General features: G+C 59.5%; 6 protein-coding genes across 6 annotated transcripts; 3 read left to right on the plus strand and 3 right to left on the minus strand.

The window, feature by feature from the left end:
- Positions 1–119: 119 nt before the first annotated feature.
- Positions 120–2,172, plus strand: KVR01_003309 (uncharacterized protein; the record flags this gene model as incomplete). The annotated part of the gene is made up of 3 exons (XM_044787143.1): positions 120–329; positions 390–2,085; positions 2,141–2,172. 3 exons carry the CDS (start codon positions 120–122, stop codon positions 2,170–2,172), a joined length of 1,938 nt encoding a protein of 645 aa, XP_044648324.1.
- Positions 2,173–3,017: 845 nt separating this feature from the next.
- KVR01_003306 (uncharacterized protein) lies at positions 3,018–3,767 on the minus strand (the record flags this gene model as incomplete). The annotated part of the gene is made up of 3 exons (XM_044786126.1): positions 3,018–3,216; positions 3,355–3,501; positions 3,640–3,767. The coding sequence occupies 3 exons, from the start codon at positions 3,765–3,767 to the stop codon at positions 3,018–3,020; spliced, it is 474 nt and encodes a 157-aa protein (XP_044648321.1).
- Positions 3,768–4,148: 381 nt separating this feature from the next.
- On the plus strand, positions 4,149–5,543 carry KVR01_002277 (uncharacterized protein). The gene is made up of 2 exons (XM_044782941.1): positions 4,149–4,286; positions 4,356–5,543. Exon 2 carries the CDS (start codon positions 4,408–4,410, stop codon positions 5,206–5,208), a length of 801 nt encoding a protein of 266 aa, XP_044647292.1. The 5' UTR covers positions 4,149–4,286; positions 4,356–4,407; the 3' UTR covers positions 5,209–5,543.
- A 101-nt stretch (positions 5,544–5,644) lies between these two features.
- KVR01_003986 (uncharacterized protein) lies at positions 5,645–14,544 on the plus strand. Its single transcript, XM_044789810.1, has 2 exons — positions 5,645–5,945; positions 6,047–14,544. Exons 1-2 carry the CDS (start codon positions 5,874–5,876, stop codon positions 7,190–7,192), a joined length of 1,218 nt encoding a protein of 405 aa, XP_044649001.1. The 5' UTR covers positions 5,645–5,873; the 3' UTR covers positions 7,193–14,544.
- Positions 7,302–8,138, minus strand: KVR01_002894 (uncharacterized protein; the record flags this gene model as incomplete). The annotated part of the gene is made up of 1 exon (XM_044790620.1): positions 7,302–8,138. The coding sequence occupies one exon, from the start codon at positions 8,136–8,138 to the stop codon at positions 7,302–7,304; it is 837 nt and encodes a 278-aa protein (XP_044647909.1).
- Positions 8,850–12,833, minus strand: KVR01_003799 (uncharacterized protein; the record flags this gene model as incomplete). Its single annotated transcript, XM_044793015.1, has 1 exon — positions 8,850–12,833. The coding sequence occupies one exon, from the start codon at positions 12,831–12,833 to the stop codon at positions 8,850–8,852; it is 3,984 nt and encodes a 1,327-aa protein (XP_044648814.1).
- Positions 14,545–14,613: the final 69 nt, after the last annotated feature.

The following is a 14,613-nucleotide window of genomic DNA, read 5'->3' on the forward strand; positions in this document are numbered from 1 at the left end:
ACAGGCTGCTGGGAGCAAGACCCCCCAATCTCGCCCGATCCCCGCCCCTCTCTGTCCTCCTCTCGACGACCGCCCGCCAGCCTCACGGTGCCCCCTCCAGCCCGGGCTGCGATACCACCATGCCGTCCATCCTCAGCGAGGCCGACAAGGAGACCGTCAAGCGCTTCGTCCCCAAACAGAGCAACAAGATCCAGGCCGTCGCCGTCGCCCGGCTATACGTCGCGTACCCGAACAGATCAAAATGGACGTACACGGGATTGCAAGGGGCTGTCGTGCTTTCCAACGACCTTGTCGGGAACACATACTGGCTCAAGATGGTTGACATATCCGTAAGTCTGTCCAGCTGCGAACCAGCTCGCCCACGGCGCAATCTGACACGATAGGAACAGCCCGCCATGCGAGGGGTGGTATGGGATCAGGAGATCTTCGACACATGGAGCTACAACCAAGACCGAACGTTCTTCCACTCCTTCGAGCTAGAAGACTGCGTGGCCGCTCTGTCTTTCGTCGACGAGAAGGAGGCGAAGCAATTCCTGAAGAAGATGAACGACAGGGAAAAGAACGCGAGCAAGGCGACCAAGACGACACCATTCGGTGGGGTTGCCCCCGGAGCAGCAGCCGGTCACCACAAGCACAGCTTGCTAGGTGGCATCTTCGGAGGACATAGGCACGCCTCTGCACCGACGCCGCCCGACTCTCCTCGCAACAACGCCCCTTCAATCGGCCATTTCCACAGGCAATCGTCTGGGAGCAATGGGCACAGGTCCGAGTTTGCGACCCTCGAGGCATTTGATCCCGAATGGAGAGAGCACTTTGGCGACGACCTGAGGAGCAAAGGCCTTACCGATGACTTCATCAAGGACAATCAGGACTTCATTGTCGATTTTCTCAAGCAGGAGCAGGCTCAGACGAAGCACTCGACTCCTCCACCCCCACCGCCCCCAGTCAACGGGACCGGTTCCCGAGCTCCTCCCCCTCCTCCAGCACCACGACGAGGCGGCGCTCCACCACCCCCTCCCGCACCAAGAAGGTCTGGGAAGACAGAGTCGGCCGCCGTCGCTAGAGAGCCGACGCCCCCTCGTGATCCGTCTCCCCCAAGGCCCAGATTCCACGTCCCGCCGCCGCTGCCTGATGCCGGGAAACTCGCGCGCGCCGAGACAGCTAAGGCTCCCGGTCCACCCCCTCCACCACGACCGGCAAAGTCCCCTATCGAAGATACCAGAGAACCAGGCCACAAGTTTGGTGTGCCTCCGGCATTCCAAGGCCAGAGGAGTGTTCCTCCCCCACCACAAAGTCGTGGTCCTGTCCCTCCTCCACCGCCGTCGCGAGAAACAAGCGCCATTCCGCCAGGTCCGCCGCCACCACTGCCTCCGAAGGCCCCTGGATCGGCCGCGCCGCCCCTCCCTCCTCCTACCTCCCGACCGGCCCCAGGCTTACCTGCGAGAAGCCCGGCAGGGCCTCCTCCGCTACCAGCTTCCAGCGCTCCACCAGCGCCACCGGCGCCAGCTGCCTCGGCGCCACCCCCACCACCCGTCCCAGCAGCAAATGCGCCCCCGCCACCCCCATTGCCTCCAACCAACGCCCCGGCTGCTCCTCCTCTACCACCGCCATCGTCGGCTGGGCCGCCGCCGCCGCCGCCGTTACCTCCCACTGGCGCCCCGGCTGCTCCACCTCTGCCACCGCCATCTGGTGCGCCAAGCGGAATCCCGCCGCCCCCGCCACCCCCGCCGCCTGGTGGTGCTGCCGGCATTCCACCTCCACCAGGCCCGCCCCCTCCGCCTGGACCACCTCCGCCGCCGAACCGCGACTCGGGCTACTCTTCCGGTGTGCCAGCAGCGGCTGGTGCTGACCCTGGGCGTGCTGCTGTGCTGGATGGTATACAGAAGGCTGGCGGTATCGGTGCTTTGAAGAAGGTTGATAGGAGTCAAATTCGTGACAGGAGTGCGGCACAGGTTGGAGGCAGCAGCGATACAGGCCCACATGGGAGTGGTTTGCCGCCATCAGGGGTCGCACCAGCAGGCGGCGGTATGGCCGATGCTTTGGCAGCGGCCCTTGCGGCGAGAAACAAGAAGGTTGCTCATAGTGGTAAGCTGTCACCTGCAAACAACGAATGGTGGACGATATACTAACAGGTTTATAGACGACGAGGACGATGACAACGACTGGGATTAGACCCCCAGTTCTTGACCAAGTGGAAGAGGAGGATCACAGAAAAGCTTCGTCACCAACGTTTCAACTGGAGACGGCCCGGGCAATTCCACGCGGTAAACCGCTCTTCGCGGCCTGGGTGGACAAGCTAGCAACGTTATGCAGCATCTTATCTTCTTGTCGGCCGCCATCGCCAGAGTGGCATGGTTCAGGATGGGCTGTACTACTTTGGAAGAAATGAGTGCATTGGTATTTAGTCAAGCCAAGAGGATCATTGCCATGCTGGTGTGGAGCGTCCGTATCAGCAGTTGTCCCGGACACAATGCCAAGGCAGAGATTAAGAATGAAAAAAATTAGAGATTATCAAAAGTCGCAAGACCAGACTTGATTAACGATGAGGTCACATGCGGTCTGTGAGGATTTTGGTTTTTGTTTAGAGTGGCAAATCCCATGCTTTCGTACCCCATCATTGTGCTACCACATCAGGACATGATCACGGATTGCAACTCTTCGGTCTCCCATGAAACAGCTCGAGCATTCATCATCAAGGTTAGGAAAAGAATAACATGATTGCCGACACAGGACGTCCCTCCCATCCTAGCCGCCCCCACACTTCAACTGTCGAGAAACCAGGAGCAAGCGGCGGCAGCAAGCCATCACAAGCCCCCAGGTCTAATAGAGAGAAGACAGTCCCGCTCACCGCCGCCGCTCAACGGCGGTTTGCTCGCGCACCCCTTCCGTGCAAAGGCACGCCTGTCGTCTAGACATGCCCTGACGGAGAGTCCGGGGTCGCAACTCGTGGCATGCCCGAAGGAACATGACAGCCACAGAAAAGTCCTTGACTTCGCCATGCAGTTGGAGGCTACCGCTTAGATGTCGTCGATGTCCACCTCCTTGCCTCCGGCACCGCCCTCGTCACCGCTGTCCGAGTCGCGGTCCTCGTCGAACTCGAAGCCGCAGTCGCCGTCCTCGCCGCCGCCGAAGTTGTCCGTCTCGTTGATCTTGGCGGTCTCGGGGAGCTCGCCGTATGCCTTGAGCGAACGAGCCTCGTCGGCTGTGTACTTGAGACTGTAGGTGTTTTTGACACCGGTCAGCATGTGGAACATAGACTTCTCTTGGGGAGTTGGGGGGGGGGGGGGCGAAACACCGGCAGTACGCCTCGGGAGGGGAAGAGGGAGCTTTTGAGGGGTTTGAGTATAGACTTACATGACGTCGCCCTTGTCGTCCTGGTAGTCACGCAGCGACAGCAGAATGATGTCGCCCTGGTTAATCCAGACCTTCTTGCGAAGCTTGCCGCGGATGTTGCCGAGTCTGCGGGTTCCGTCGAAGCATTGCGCCTCCAGGCGGCCGTTTCTAGATTGTCGTCAGCACGCGTGTCGCCAGGTTCGTCTTGGTCGGTGAGAGACAGTGCATGGGGAGAGAAGCGGCAGGCTGCCCTCTTTGGGGATTGGGGCCACGATAACATAATATAGCGGTGGGTATGTGACCTACCCGAGCATCTTCACGACCTGTGCGTACTCCTGGCCCTCCTCCTTGAAGGTGAGTTCTCGCTTCTCATTGTCATTTTCGTTCTTTCCACGTCTTCGGTTCTTGCCTCCCTTTCCCTTGTTCTTAGGCATCTTGTCGGCTTTTAAGAGGTATTGCCCACGGGTTCCGAGATGGTCTGCACTCTGTTCCTTGGGTGCGGACAGGGAAGTGGGTTGGACAACAGGAAGGGTTGCCTTGGCTGTGGTGAAATGCAGGAAGAAGGAGTAGCCGCGAGTAACAGGCGACGGGTTTGTGTTGGCGGGGTCCTTTTGTGCTTGTGGGCTTTCACCGCGGGGCGAATGCCAGGCGCTAGGGGGTCACTGTGGGCCTGGCTGTGGGTCCAGGATCAGAGCTGGGCGCTAACGCTCTAGCGGGTCGGCTGCACCCGCAATTGCATATCTAGGTATTCAAGTGCCTAGGTCTCCATGATAGGCATACAGTACCAGCCTGAGTGACCCCCTGCAGAGTTTCTTGTTCACCAATCACCAGGCTCACTTGATAGCCTCTTCAAACCACCACTCTTACTCGTTGCTCTGAAGGCAAGCTGGTCCCTAGGCTGCAAGCAGGCTCTTGCCAGAATACAGCCCGGAGAAATCTAGTGGGATTTTATTGTGAGTTATTGTGGACGATGTCTTGTTGCAAATTTTGGTCAGAATTTAACCTTGATTGTCATGTGTAAGTAGCTGGCTGTTGGTCCTCACCAGGATGCCATGACAAGTGCACTAGGGAACTATGTTTAGTTGCCTCCGTGCCCTCGTGAGGCCGAGATCGAGGGCAATCATTGCAAAATGGCATGCTTCTCATGACCGCCACTGCAGCAGAGAACGCGAGCGATTTCTGTCCACGGCTTCTCGGGTTCCACGCGTGGCGGAGAATGGAGATGTATACACTCCGGACGGCAAAGAGCGCGTCGCCTGGCTGATGCAGCACAATATAGGGCTCTATGGCGAACTCAAGAAGGTCCACAAGTTGCGCTACAAGCACATTACGGTTGAGATGGCTGGTCGGCACGTTTTGCACTACTCTGACCTGAACTACTTCACAACCCAGGGCTCGTCATTTACCGAGGCAGTATGCAGGAGGTATCTAGCAGATTCTGCGAAACCGCTCTGGTGGAGGACCCAGGCCCTCAGTTCGACGACAAAGCCCGTCGTCCGTAACAAGGCCACCGCTCGCTTGAACGCCGCCTTCCGACAAGCGCTGCAGAACGCCGGCTACGACACTCATGGGAACAGGTTGCCAGATCAACAGCACGCACCTTCTGGGACTAGGGCGATCACGCACCTGGCCGGCACCGTGGTTATCAAGGCCCATTCGCCGGTTGACGTCTACAAGATTCCTTTCAAAGACCTGCAGACCTTCTGCACAGCGGTCGTGGAGGGCGTAGAAGAAGCCCTTGGCCAACGTCCAGGAGATGCGTCCAGGAAATCCCAGCCGGCTTCACGTCAACATGTCCAAAGGCTTGCGGGCGACAGCAAGAGTAGGGGCGGCGGACACAGAGGGGCCCAGGCTGGACGGAAGTTGCGAAGATAGTCAACCAAGGCCGGTCCGACTTGTGCATCTAGAGAACTTCAAACACACCTGACGGGCAATGCCTGACAGTACTGGAATCAAGAAGCAGACCAAAGATTGGCCGGGAGTCAAACAGTACAAGTAAAACAATAAATGAAAGCTAGCTGGGCTGGATTGAAGCGTGCCATGCCACCGTGTTGAGTTCTGTGAGATTCGGATACAAGAGAGTCAGTCATGCCGGTCGATCTTCTACTCAATATCTGTCGACTGTAAGGGAGGTTCATGAGCGGATAACATACCAGACTGGCCAGGCTGGAGTGCCTTTTGTGCAAAACTCCAAATGGCGGGCCTGGAATTCCTTACAGGCAAATGACTATTGTAGAAACAACCAGTCCTCAAGGGAGAGAAAGCACTTGCAAGCCCGGCATCCCAGGGGTGCCCCCTTCCGCCTCAGCTTGGCTTACATAAGCCTACAGCTAGCCCGCTGGAGGTCCCGGTTTCACAAGCAAAGGCGACCAGCACCAACTACCATCGTAACAGCTCGTAACAGCTTCCCGAACCTTGATTGCGAAGCCCATCTCAACCTCGACTCTCCACCCGCAGCCAGTCTCCACCAGCACCAATTCCCAAACACTTCAGCAACTTCGCGTCGGGCGCCAAGAGGCGATCCAAGACGACGGGCCAAGATGCTCGTCTCCCTGACCGTCGGCAAGGTCGACGCCGGCGTCACCGTCCTCCTGACCCCAGACAAACGACTCGTAAGTCTACATGGGTGGCCTGCTGGCAGTGCTCCCTCCCCTTGCGCGCCAGCCACCACTTCGGGGACGGGCAGCCCAAGCTCACCAGTGTCCTGCCGCAGATCGAGTTTCCCTCCATCCTACTACCACCAGACATCTCGTCAGGCTCCATCGTCGACATCACCGTCGCACGCAATCTCTCCTCCGAATCATCGGCCGAGCAGCGCTTCCAGGCCCTCCAGGATCAGATCTATGGCTCCTTCGGGGCTGCCTCGCCCTCCAGCCCCGTGCTTCGCTGTCGCAACGCGACCCAGACCTCGGTCGTGCTAGAATGGGACCCCATCCAGCTCGCGACCGCGGATCTCATCAGCCTCGCCCTGTACCGCAACGGACAGAAGGCGGGCAACATCCCCCGCCCACTCCAGATGCACACCACCAAGATCTCGGGTCTGGCCGTGGACACCAAGTACACCTTCCACCTGGTCCTCAGGACGACGGCCGGCACGTACAGCAGCGAGAAGGTTGAGGTTCAGACACACAAGATGACAGATCTGAGTGGCATCACCATCACGACGGGCATCCTGCCGCAGTCCATGCGAGAGGAGCTGGCAGAGGCGGTTGAGAGGATTGGCGCCAAGATTGTGGACAGCGTGAGGATAGACACAACACACTTTGTCACGACCGAGGGGCGGGGCATCCAGTGGGAGAAGGCGGTGGAGATGAACATTCCCGTCGTTCGGCCGGAGTGGGTGGAGGCTTGCGAGAAGAACGGCAGGATTCTGGGAGTCACTAAATTCTATCTGGATGCATTGAGGCCCGGCCCACCAAGTGAAGACCGGCCTGGCACGCCTGGCACAATCACTCAACAGCAGCAGCAGCAGCAGCAGCAGCCTTCTGCCCCGGCCGCCGCCCCGGCCCCAGTGCAGACGGAGAAGGAGTTGCCAGCCGCACCGGCAGCAGAGAATGGTGAACAAGGCAGCAAGGAAGAGGGCGAGAAAGAGGAGGCCACGGAGGCGGATGGGGCACAAGACAAGGACGAAGCCGCGGAAGGCAGAAACGAGGAGAGTGAGGGGGACGGAGAAGAGCTGGAAGAAAAGACAAAAGCGGAAGAACAGGGCGAACAGAAGGTCAGGTTCGAGGACAAGGAGCAGAACCTGACATTGCGGCCCGAGGCGACCAGGTTCGCGAGCGTGGAAGACGCGGATGACAAGGACGGGGGGGTGCAGACTCCAGCCAGCCGGGCATCATTCCAGGACGTACAGTTATAAGCGTCTCGTGGCATCCATGAACTGAACAGGTGATAAATATCATAATGAATTCCAAGACGCCTGGCGGCCTCGGCTCGTGACAAGCTTGAGGTACGACGAGAGCACGGGCTCAAGGCAGGATCTCGTCTCCCTTCCAATCCCAGCACCTCCCTCTCCCGCCGAGGCCCACCTTCCCCGTGACGACCTCGACCATCTTCGCCACAGCGAATTCGGGCTCAAACAGTCTCTCCTTGGGCACAGACTCCCAGAAATCACGGCTCAGGTCCGTCCTGACGGTGCCAGGGTGATAGGCCATGGCCATGGCCTTGTCGCCGCTCCTGGCCGCCAGCTGCAGGTCGAAGCTCTTGGTGAGGCTGTTGACGGCGGCCTTGCTGCTCCTGTAGCTGTACCACCCGCCCTTGCGGTTATCCGAGATGCTGCCAACCCTTGCGCTCATGTTCAACCAGACGGCCCGCTCCGGGAGCCGCACCGGTTCGTGGGAGCCGTTGCCGTTGCCGTTGCCGTTGCCCAGCGCGAACTGCGTGCGCCTGCGGGGGAGGAAGTCCTCGAACCACTTCATCAGCAGCAGCGGGCCGAGGGCGTTGACCCTGTACGTCTGCAGCGCGGCGGCGGCGTCCACCTGCCGCAGCGACTTCTCTGGGTGCAGGATGCCGGGGATGGCGAGGGCCAGGTGCAGGTGGTGCGTGTCGCGGGGGAAGAGGCGTGCGGCCTCTCGTGAGGCGGCCTCGACCGACGGCTCATCCGTCACATCCAGTTGGACCACGTGGAGCCGCGCGCTGGACTCGCTGTCGTGCTTGATATCATCCAGCAGGCGGTCCTTTACGCCAGCTGGGTCGCTCCTCGCCGTGGCCAAAATCGGCACGGTGGTGTTGCGCAACAGATGCCTCGTCAGGACATGGCCCAGCCCGCGGCTGGACGGGCATACGAAAATCCAGGGGCGCGACATGGCGTGGCTGCGAGAGCTCTCGGTCGTCAGTTGAGGTTGATACCGCCCGGTCTGAAGCCAGCAGCCCCTGGGAGCTACCCCGAGCTCGCGGGCCGGCACTAGCATCATCGTGCCAGTCCGAGCTGGCAGGCTGGCAGGCTGGGCGAGCTGTGTCGAGCTCAGGGATACGTACGTGCCCCAGTGATCGACGTCATGCCGAAACTTGTCCTGGATCGCCGCCAGGGATCATTAGGCTTCTCATCGACGCCCTCGGTAATTCGCCAAGACACGTACTCGAGATATCAGTCAACGAGGTACAACACAGCGGTAGTGGCCAGCCCGCCAGATGATGTGTGAACGAAAATATCCCGTACTAGTATACATTACAAAGAGATCGGATATTCACACCCGCCAAAACAGAGGGTACTCCAACATTAGGGAAATGGGAGATTAAAATGCGTAGTTTAGCGCCAAACCACGAGTAATTATCCCATGGGATGTTTTCCTATAGAAGCATGTCCCATAGGAGATTATCCCATAGGAGGTTGTCCTATAGGAGGTTGTCCCAGGAGGTTATCCCATAAGAGGTTGTCCCATAGAGGTTGTCCTATGAGAGGTTATCCCTTGGGGCTTGGGTATACCCTCCGTTTTGGTGGGTGCGAATATCCGACCCCATTACGAATTATCGCTTGCCAACAAAACCTTGCCTCGCCAAGCAGAATCATTACTCAATCAGGGCCTGCGCCCTCCAAAAGCGCCGAACCCAATCACCGCCCGCGGGCCCTCCCTCAGGCGCTGCACCTCGCTGTCCCCCTCGAACCCGCCGGCCGACCCAGAGCTCTCGAGGCTGAGCCGGCCCCCGCCCGACTGCAGCTCTCGCATGATGGGCTCCACCGTCTGCATCCCGCTGTAGTACGCCCTGCCTCCACTCTCGTCCCGCGCGCCGCCCGCGTACCTCGCTAAGCTTGCCTCACTCCGGCTCTCGTACCTGGTCAGGCCCGGAGCGCTGCCGTGCTGGTGGGCCCGGGACGACGACGGCATATGCTGTGGCGGCGGTGACCACCCACGCCGGTGGTGGCTCAGCTCGCGCGTGAGCCCTCGCATGTGCGAGTCTATGCGCGCGTTGAGCCGCTCCATACGCTTGATGCGCTCCAGTTCCGCCTCGACCTCGTCCTGCAGGCGCTGCGGGCCCTGTGCCGGGTTGGCCGGCGCCCTGGATACCGTTCCCATGGAGCTTGTGCGGGCTCCACTGCCCGTGTCGATCATTGTCGTGGTTCCAGACAAGGTCCCGGGCTGCCTTGACCCGTCCGGCGACTGTGGCCGGCGGTGACGGCTGTGGCTGCGCGTGCGGCGCCGGTCGGCTCTGTGGTCCGAGCCGGGTTGCTCGTCAAGTAAATACAGGCGGCGAGATCGTTCGGATACGCCAGTGTTGGCTCTCGAACGATCCGTGGGCACGTAAGGGCGGCGCACGATTTCCTCGTCACTTTCGAAAGACTCGTCTCCGGGCATGTACCTTCTCCGCGTGCTTGGTGCAGCTTCTTCCGCGTCGAATCGGCCGCCGAATCGGCTCTGCCTGCCGTCGTTGTGAGAGCTATACTCGGGCCTCCTCACGGTCCTGATGTTCGGGCCTTCAGCTTCCTGGTCGGCCTGTTGTCCCTTGCCCTTGACCAGTTCCCCCAGCGTCTGGCTCAAGTCCGTCAGCAGCGGAAGCATCGACGTCAGCCAGTACTCGCCATTCCTCTCAAGCCGCTCCAAACGCTTCTCCAGGTCCCGCGTTTGCTTTTCGCGCAGTGCTTCGTAGCGGTCAAATATCTCAGAGCGGGACATCTTCAGAACAGACGTGCTGGCCTCGCCCCTGTCCTGTTCAGGCGACTCGGGGCTTTGGCGGCCGCCAAAGAAGTCCTTCCTCGATGCAAGGAGCCCTTTGCCAGCCGTCTTGGGCCTGGGCGTATTCTCATGCATGGCCGGTGATATTCTGCCAGACAGAGCTGGCGATTGTCGGCCGGGAATAGACGCCCGCCGGCGCAGAGAGCCGAGGCGCTTGAGTGGCGGGTGCTTGAGTGCCGTGGCCTGCACCTGTGTCTCGAGCGATGAGATTGGCGAGGAAGACGATCGCGATTGTGGAGGTGAGTCTGGCGGCGTGACACTGCCGAGGCTCCGGAACGGTGGCACTGGCGAGGTCATAACGACGGTAGCCACGGTGCCTGGTGAGGACACTGAAAGTGCCAGGGAATTCTTCTTCTCGACTCCCAGAACGGGAGACGTTGTGTGAGGGCTGGACGGCTTGACATTCGCAATAGTCATGACGGCACTGATACCGAAGCGGCCGGGCGTCGTTTTCAGACTATAGGGGTTGTTCTCCGAGATGGGTGGAACGTGAATCAGGATATCCTTCGGCTCTGCCCTGGCCTCTTTTTCCGTCGAGGTCGAGCTTCCGTCGGACGAGATGCTGAGCCTCCGCAAGACCAGGTCCTTGGGCTCGGAGCCAGGCATCTCCAGGGCCTTCTTCAGTTCAGCGATTCGCTGCGACCTGGTCAATATGGTTGACTTCCTCTTCTCTTTCCGCTGTTTCGGGCTCGGCAATGGACTTTGTTGTGTTTCCTCTCCCTTTACTTTCGCATTGGGCTTTGGTACTCCATCCGCAGCCCCACGTTCCGGGCTCGCTTTTCCTTTGGGCTCCTTCTCTTGCACCGGCAAGTTCGACATTGGGCTTTCCTGAAGTGCCTGCTGTTTCTCTTTGCCCTTGCCCTCGGATGCCATCTTCTGTGAAGGAATGCCCGACATCGAGCTTTCTCGAAGCACCTGCTGCTTCTCCTTTCCTTTCCCCTCGCTTTCCTGTTTCGGGCCCCCAGGTGAAGGCTTCCCTACTTCGACAATTCCCTCATCCTTGGCGCCGGGCTCTTCGCGCGGGAAAGAGGTGTCGGGAGGGGTTTCCACCACAACCTCTACAGACCTCCGTGACTGCGGCTGCCTCGTGATACTCTCGTCAACTTTCTTGACTTCCGGGTTGAACAACATTGTGGCTGCCGAGTTCCTCGTCATCTCCGGAGGCTCCTCTTCCTCGATCGTACCACTACTCCTCTTGCTGCTTCGTTTGCTACTCCTCTTACTCCCGTGCCCACTCGACCGTTTGCTGTCGTGACCGCTGCTCCGTCTCTTCTCTTTCACGAAAACCCTTGCGTTCTCCCTACCACTCGCTTCTCCCGTCTCAAGGCTCGTCCTGGGGGGCGTATCCACGATTTCCACCGTCCCAGAGAACCGCTTCGCTCGCTTCGCCTCCTTGATGACGCCAGGCTCGGCGTCTGAGCCGCTTGCCACTGTGCCGTAGCTCTCCAAGAACGACGGTTCTGAGAAGATAGACTCCTGGAGCGTGTACTGATCCCTCGATGAATCGCGGCTACGCTCGTTCTGAGCGCGCTGGTCAGAGTCACTGCGTGCTCGCGATCGTCTGTTGTCAAGAACCTGGGGGTGAAGGCTAGACTTTCGCATTGGGTAGGCCACTTTGGAAGCTGGCGACGCCGAGGCAAAAGAGCGGAAGCTGTAGCCTGACTGGCCGCTGATGGGCCTCGGAGCTGTCTTCGGCCGTTGTAAAGCGGCAAGCGCCTGCCTGTGTATCAATTCGCGCGTCTCGTCGCTTGTACGTGGCGACCAGGAGTCGTCGCTAACACGCCGCGGCGTCTTTGGAGGCGACATGGAGCGTGTGTTAGGCCTACTCAGCTCCTCTTGGACGGTGCCGAAGGTATGTCTCGATGCCAGTCGAACCTTGCGCGCCTCATCCAGCCCTCCTTGGCTTGATCTCTCCCAAGATCTCGAGGATAGTGATTCTCGCTCTTCAGCCACAGGCCCCAATTGTGTCCCTATATGTGGCTCGTTAACAAAAGCCGTCATCGGCCTGACATTGACGTCGTTGTAAAACGGGTTCATCTCAACAATCGGCAGGGATCTCGTCCTTCTTTCGGACCTCGGGAACCTGAGCCGTGACTCCGGGCCAATGTGGGCATGTTGAATAGGAATGGATATCGCAATGTGACGGTGGCCATCAACAGTTGTTCCTGAGATGGCGGTGTCCGGGAGCTTGATGCGCGGCGGGCGTTTCTTGTGCTTGCGAGCTGGCGAACGGGTAAGACCCGGCGAAGGTGGCCTCACAGACGGCTTCCGTAAGACCTTCTTTTGCCTGGAAGCCCCTCTCAGAAACGAAAGACAGCGCCGTAGGGCGCCCTTCCTCTGTTTGCTATTCCTTCGCCGTATACTCGACCTTGACGAGACAGTTGTTGGGGAGTAGGGTTCTGTAGGCACAGACATGAAGTTGGATGGCGGCGGCGTCACATTACGCAAGAACTCGGCGACCTCATGCCAGGCCTCATCCTCGGCCTCGGAGGTCCGCCTGCGATCTCTTGCGACCCCACGAGAGAAGGGTCGTGACTGAGGCCGAGAGGCCGCCTCACTCCGCGGCTCCAGGAGCTCCTTGGACTCGACGCGAATGTCGATGCGGCGAAGAATGCCGCCCGGCCAGTTTGAACTCAGCGCGGTGGCGGGTGTGAGTTGCTGGGAGGTCATAGGGCGGGCGTTGCTGTTGGCGATGCCCAGGCCGCTGTTTGTTCGAGACTCTGCTGCCGTGGCAAACGAGTTCTCGTCTGAGTCGAGTGAGCTAAAGGACATGCGTCTGTCCTCGGAAGCGGCGGTGTGGCCATGTGCGTCCAGCTCGTAAATGTACATGTTGCTGAGTCGGTCAAGGCGGAGGCATAACTCCAGGCACAATATGGAGGGCAAGCTCTGGTGCTGCCTGTGAAACGCAACTCGGGGTATCAAAAGATCGCACACGCGAGTATAGAGTTTCGTCCCGTGTTGACAGGTAGCGATCCTCACGTGGCCGCCGACTTGAAAGATCTCTTTCTCTTGCCACTGAAGTAGTCTCAGTTGCGAGTCTGGTCAAACACGAGCTGTGCGAAGAAATAGGCGGTCTACGCCGGTTCAAAGACAAGATGAGGGAAGGGAGGCAGGTCCAAGGGCAGGATCAAGCGGACCAGTGGACGCGAATGGCTCGAGTCATCTCGTCGACACAGACTAGGTTATGGCGTCCGGCTTTGGGGTAGATCAGGATAGAAAGGGAGACTGCGACCTCGTCTACGAAGGCAGATATGGCCAAGGTTGGAAGGGGACTGTAGAAGAGGACGGTGAAAGCGGCTGGCAGCAGCGATTAAGTTGAGCGCGATATCAGGGGTTGCAGTGGTGGTGTGAGGACGGGACGAAAGGAACAAGGCGGCGAGGAAAGCAGGAGTGCTTAACCTATGGTGCTTGACCATGTGTAGGATTCACAGATGACGGCAGCGAGATCTATCTAAGCACCGAAGCATGAAGGTGTCAACGGACCAAGCTAAAACAACGAGGGAGGAAACAAACCAGTGAGCGGCCAAGGGTCCTCTGGGGGACGTCTGTGTGCTACATTGGCGATGGCGAAACGCAAATCGCAAGGTCCTCCACGGATGGTGTGCAAGACATGGGCATCCATGACATTCGGCGAGTCACACCAGGCCCCCACCTGGATGAATCAACCGACCATGCCCCGTAGGAGGCTGTCCCACAGGAGTTTGTCCTCTAGGATACACTGTCCACCTACAGGAGGGACACCCGACAGAGACGAGGTCGTGGGGTACCGATGCTGTGTCCCGGTGTCCCGCGTCCCGCAGGCGGCAGTCCCAAGGCGGACGGGATCAGAAGCATACCTAGGTACTTGGTCATAGGAGCGGGAATAGGAACAGGAACAGGCACAGGCACAGGCACAGGCACGGGAGCTGTGGTCGCTAGTCTCTCGTCTTCTGGCCCGGTCTGGGCTCGAGAAGGCGGCTCACTCGACGTTTGAGAGCCCGGCTGAGGACAACAAGCCCAAGACGAGGGGCGCTGGGCTGCACGGCGCACGACGCACGGCGCACACGAGGTCGAACCGGAGCCGAATGTCGAAACACCCCTGCAGTGTGTTTCAGGGGCAATGCCCGTTGGGGGCTAGGCAAAGAGGCGGCGCCGTGACGTTGGAGAGTGGGGAGACACAGATGCCCTCTCAGCTGCGCGCCATCAGCCACCCGGGGGTTGAAGCCGTCCAAGCGTAGAAGCGTACTCGGTAGAAGCGTAGAACGAACAAGCCAGCAGCCTCGTTTCCCCAAGGGTCCTGGGTTCCGGGTTCCCCATTTGACTGATTTTGCCTCCATCATGCCCGCCCGTCCTGCCGTCCTGCCGTCTCCTCCCAACACCCTTGAGCTTGAGTCGAAAGCCGAAGCCGGGTGTGCCGGGAAACGTCGACCATTGGCCGAGGCCATGGTCGCATAGATATTGCTGGTGCGTGACCAACAGGTCTTGTCCCCGTCGTGCTATCATTCCAAGGTTTTTGAGAACGCATCGTCACTGCCGCTCGGACGTAAGAGAGAGAAAAAAAAAAAAAGGCGACAAGGCATCAGGGCATCCGCATAGCACAGCTTTCGCCCCCCCCCCCTCCCTCTTGGGC

This window comes from Diaporthe batatas (genome assembly GCF_019321695.1).
Source record: "Diaporthe batatas strain CRI 302-4 chromosome Unknown Contig00003, whole genome shotgun sequence".
Classification (NCBI taxonomy): Eukaryota; Fungi; Ascomycota; class Sordariomycetes; order Diaporthales; family Diaporthaceae; genus Diaporthe; species Diaporthe batatas.

Coding starts and splice junctions, on each gene's coding strand:
- KVR01_002277 (XM_044782941.1), top strand. CDS start 4,408: ATGTTTAGTTGCCTCCGTGCCCTCGTGAGGCCGAGATCGAGGGCAATC.
- KVR01_003986 (XM_044789810.1), top strand. CDS start 5,874: ATGCTCGTCTCCCTGACCGTCGGCAAGGTCGACGCCGGCGTCACCGTC. Junction 5,946..6,046: donor TGACCCCAGACAAACGACTC/GTAAGTCTACAT, acceptor GTCCTGCCGCAG/ATCGAGTTTCCCTCCATCCT.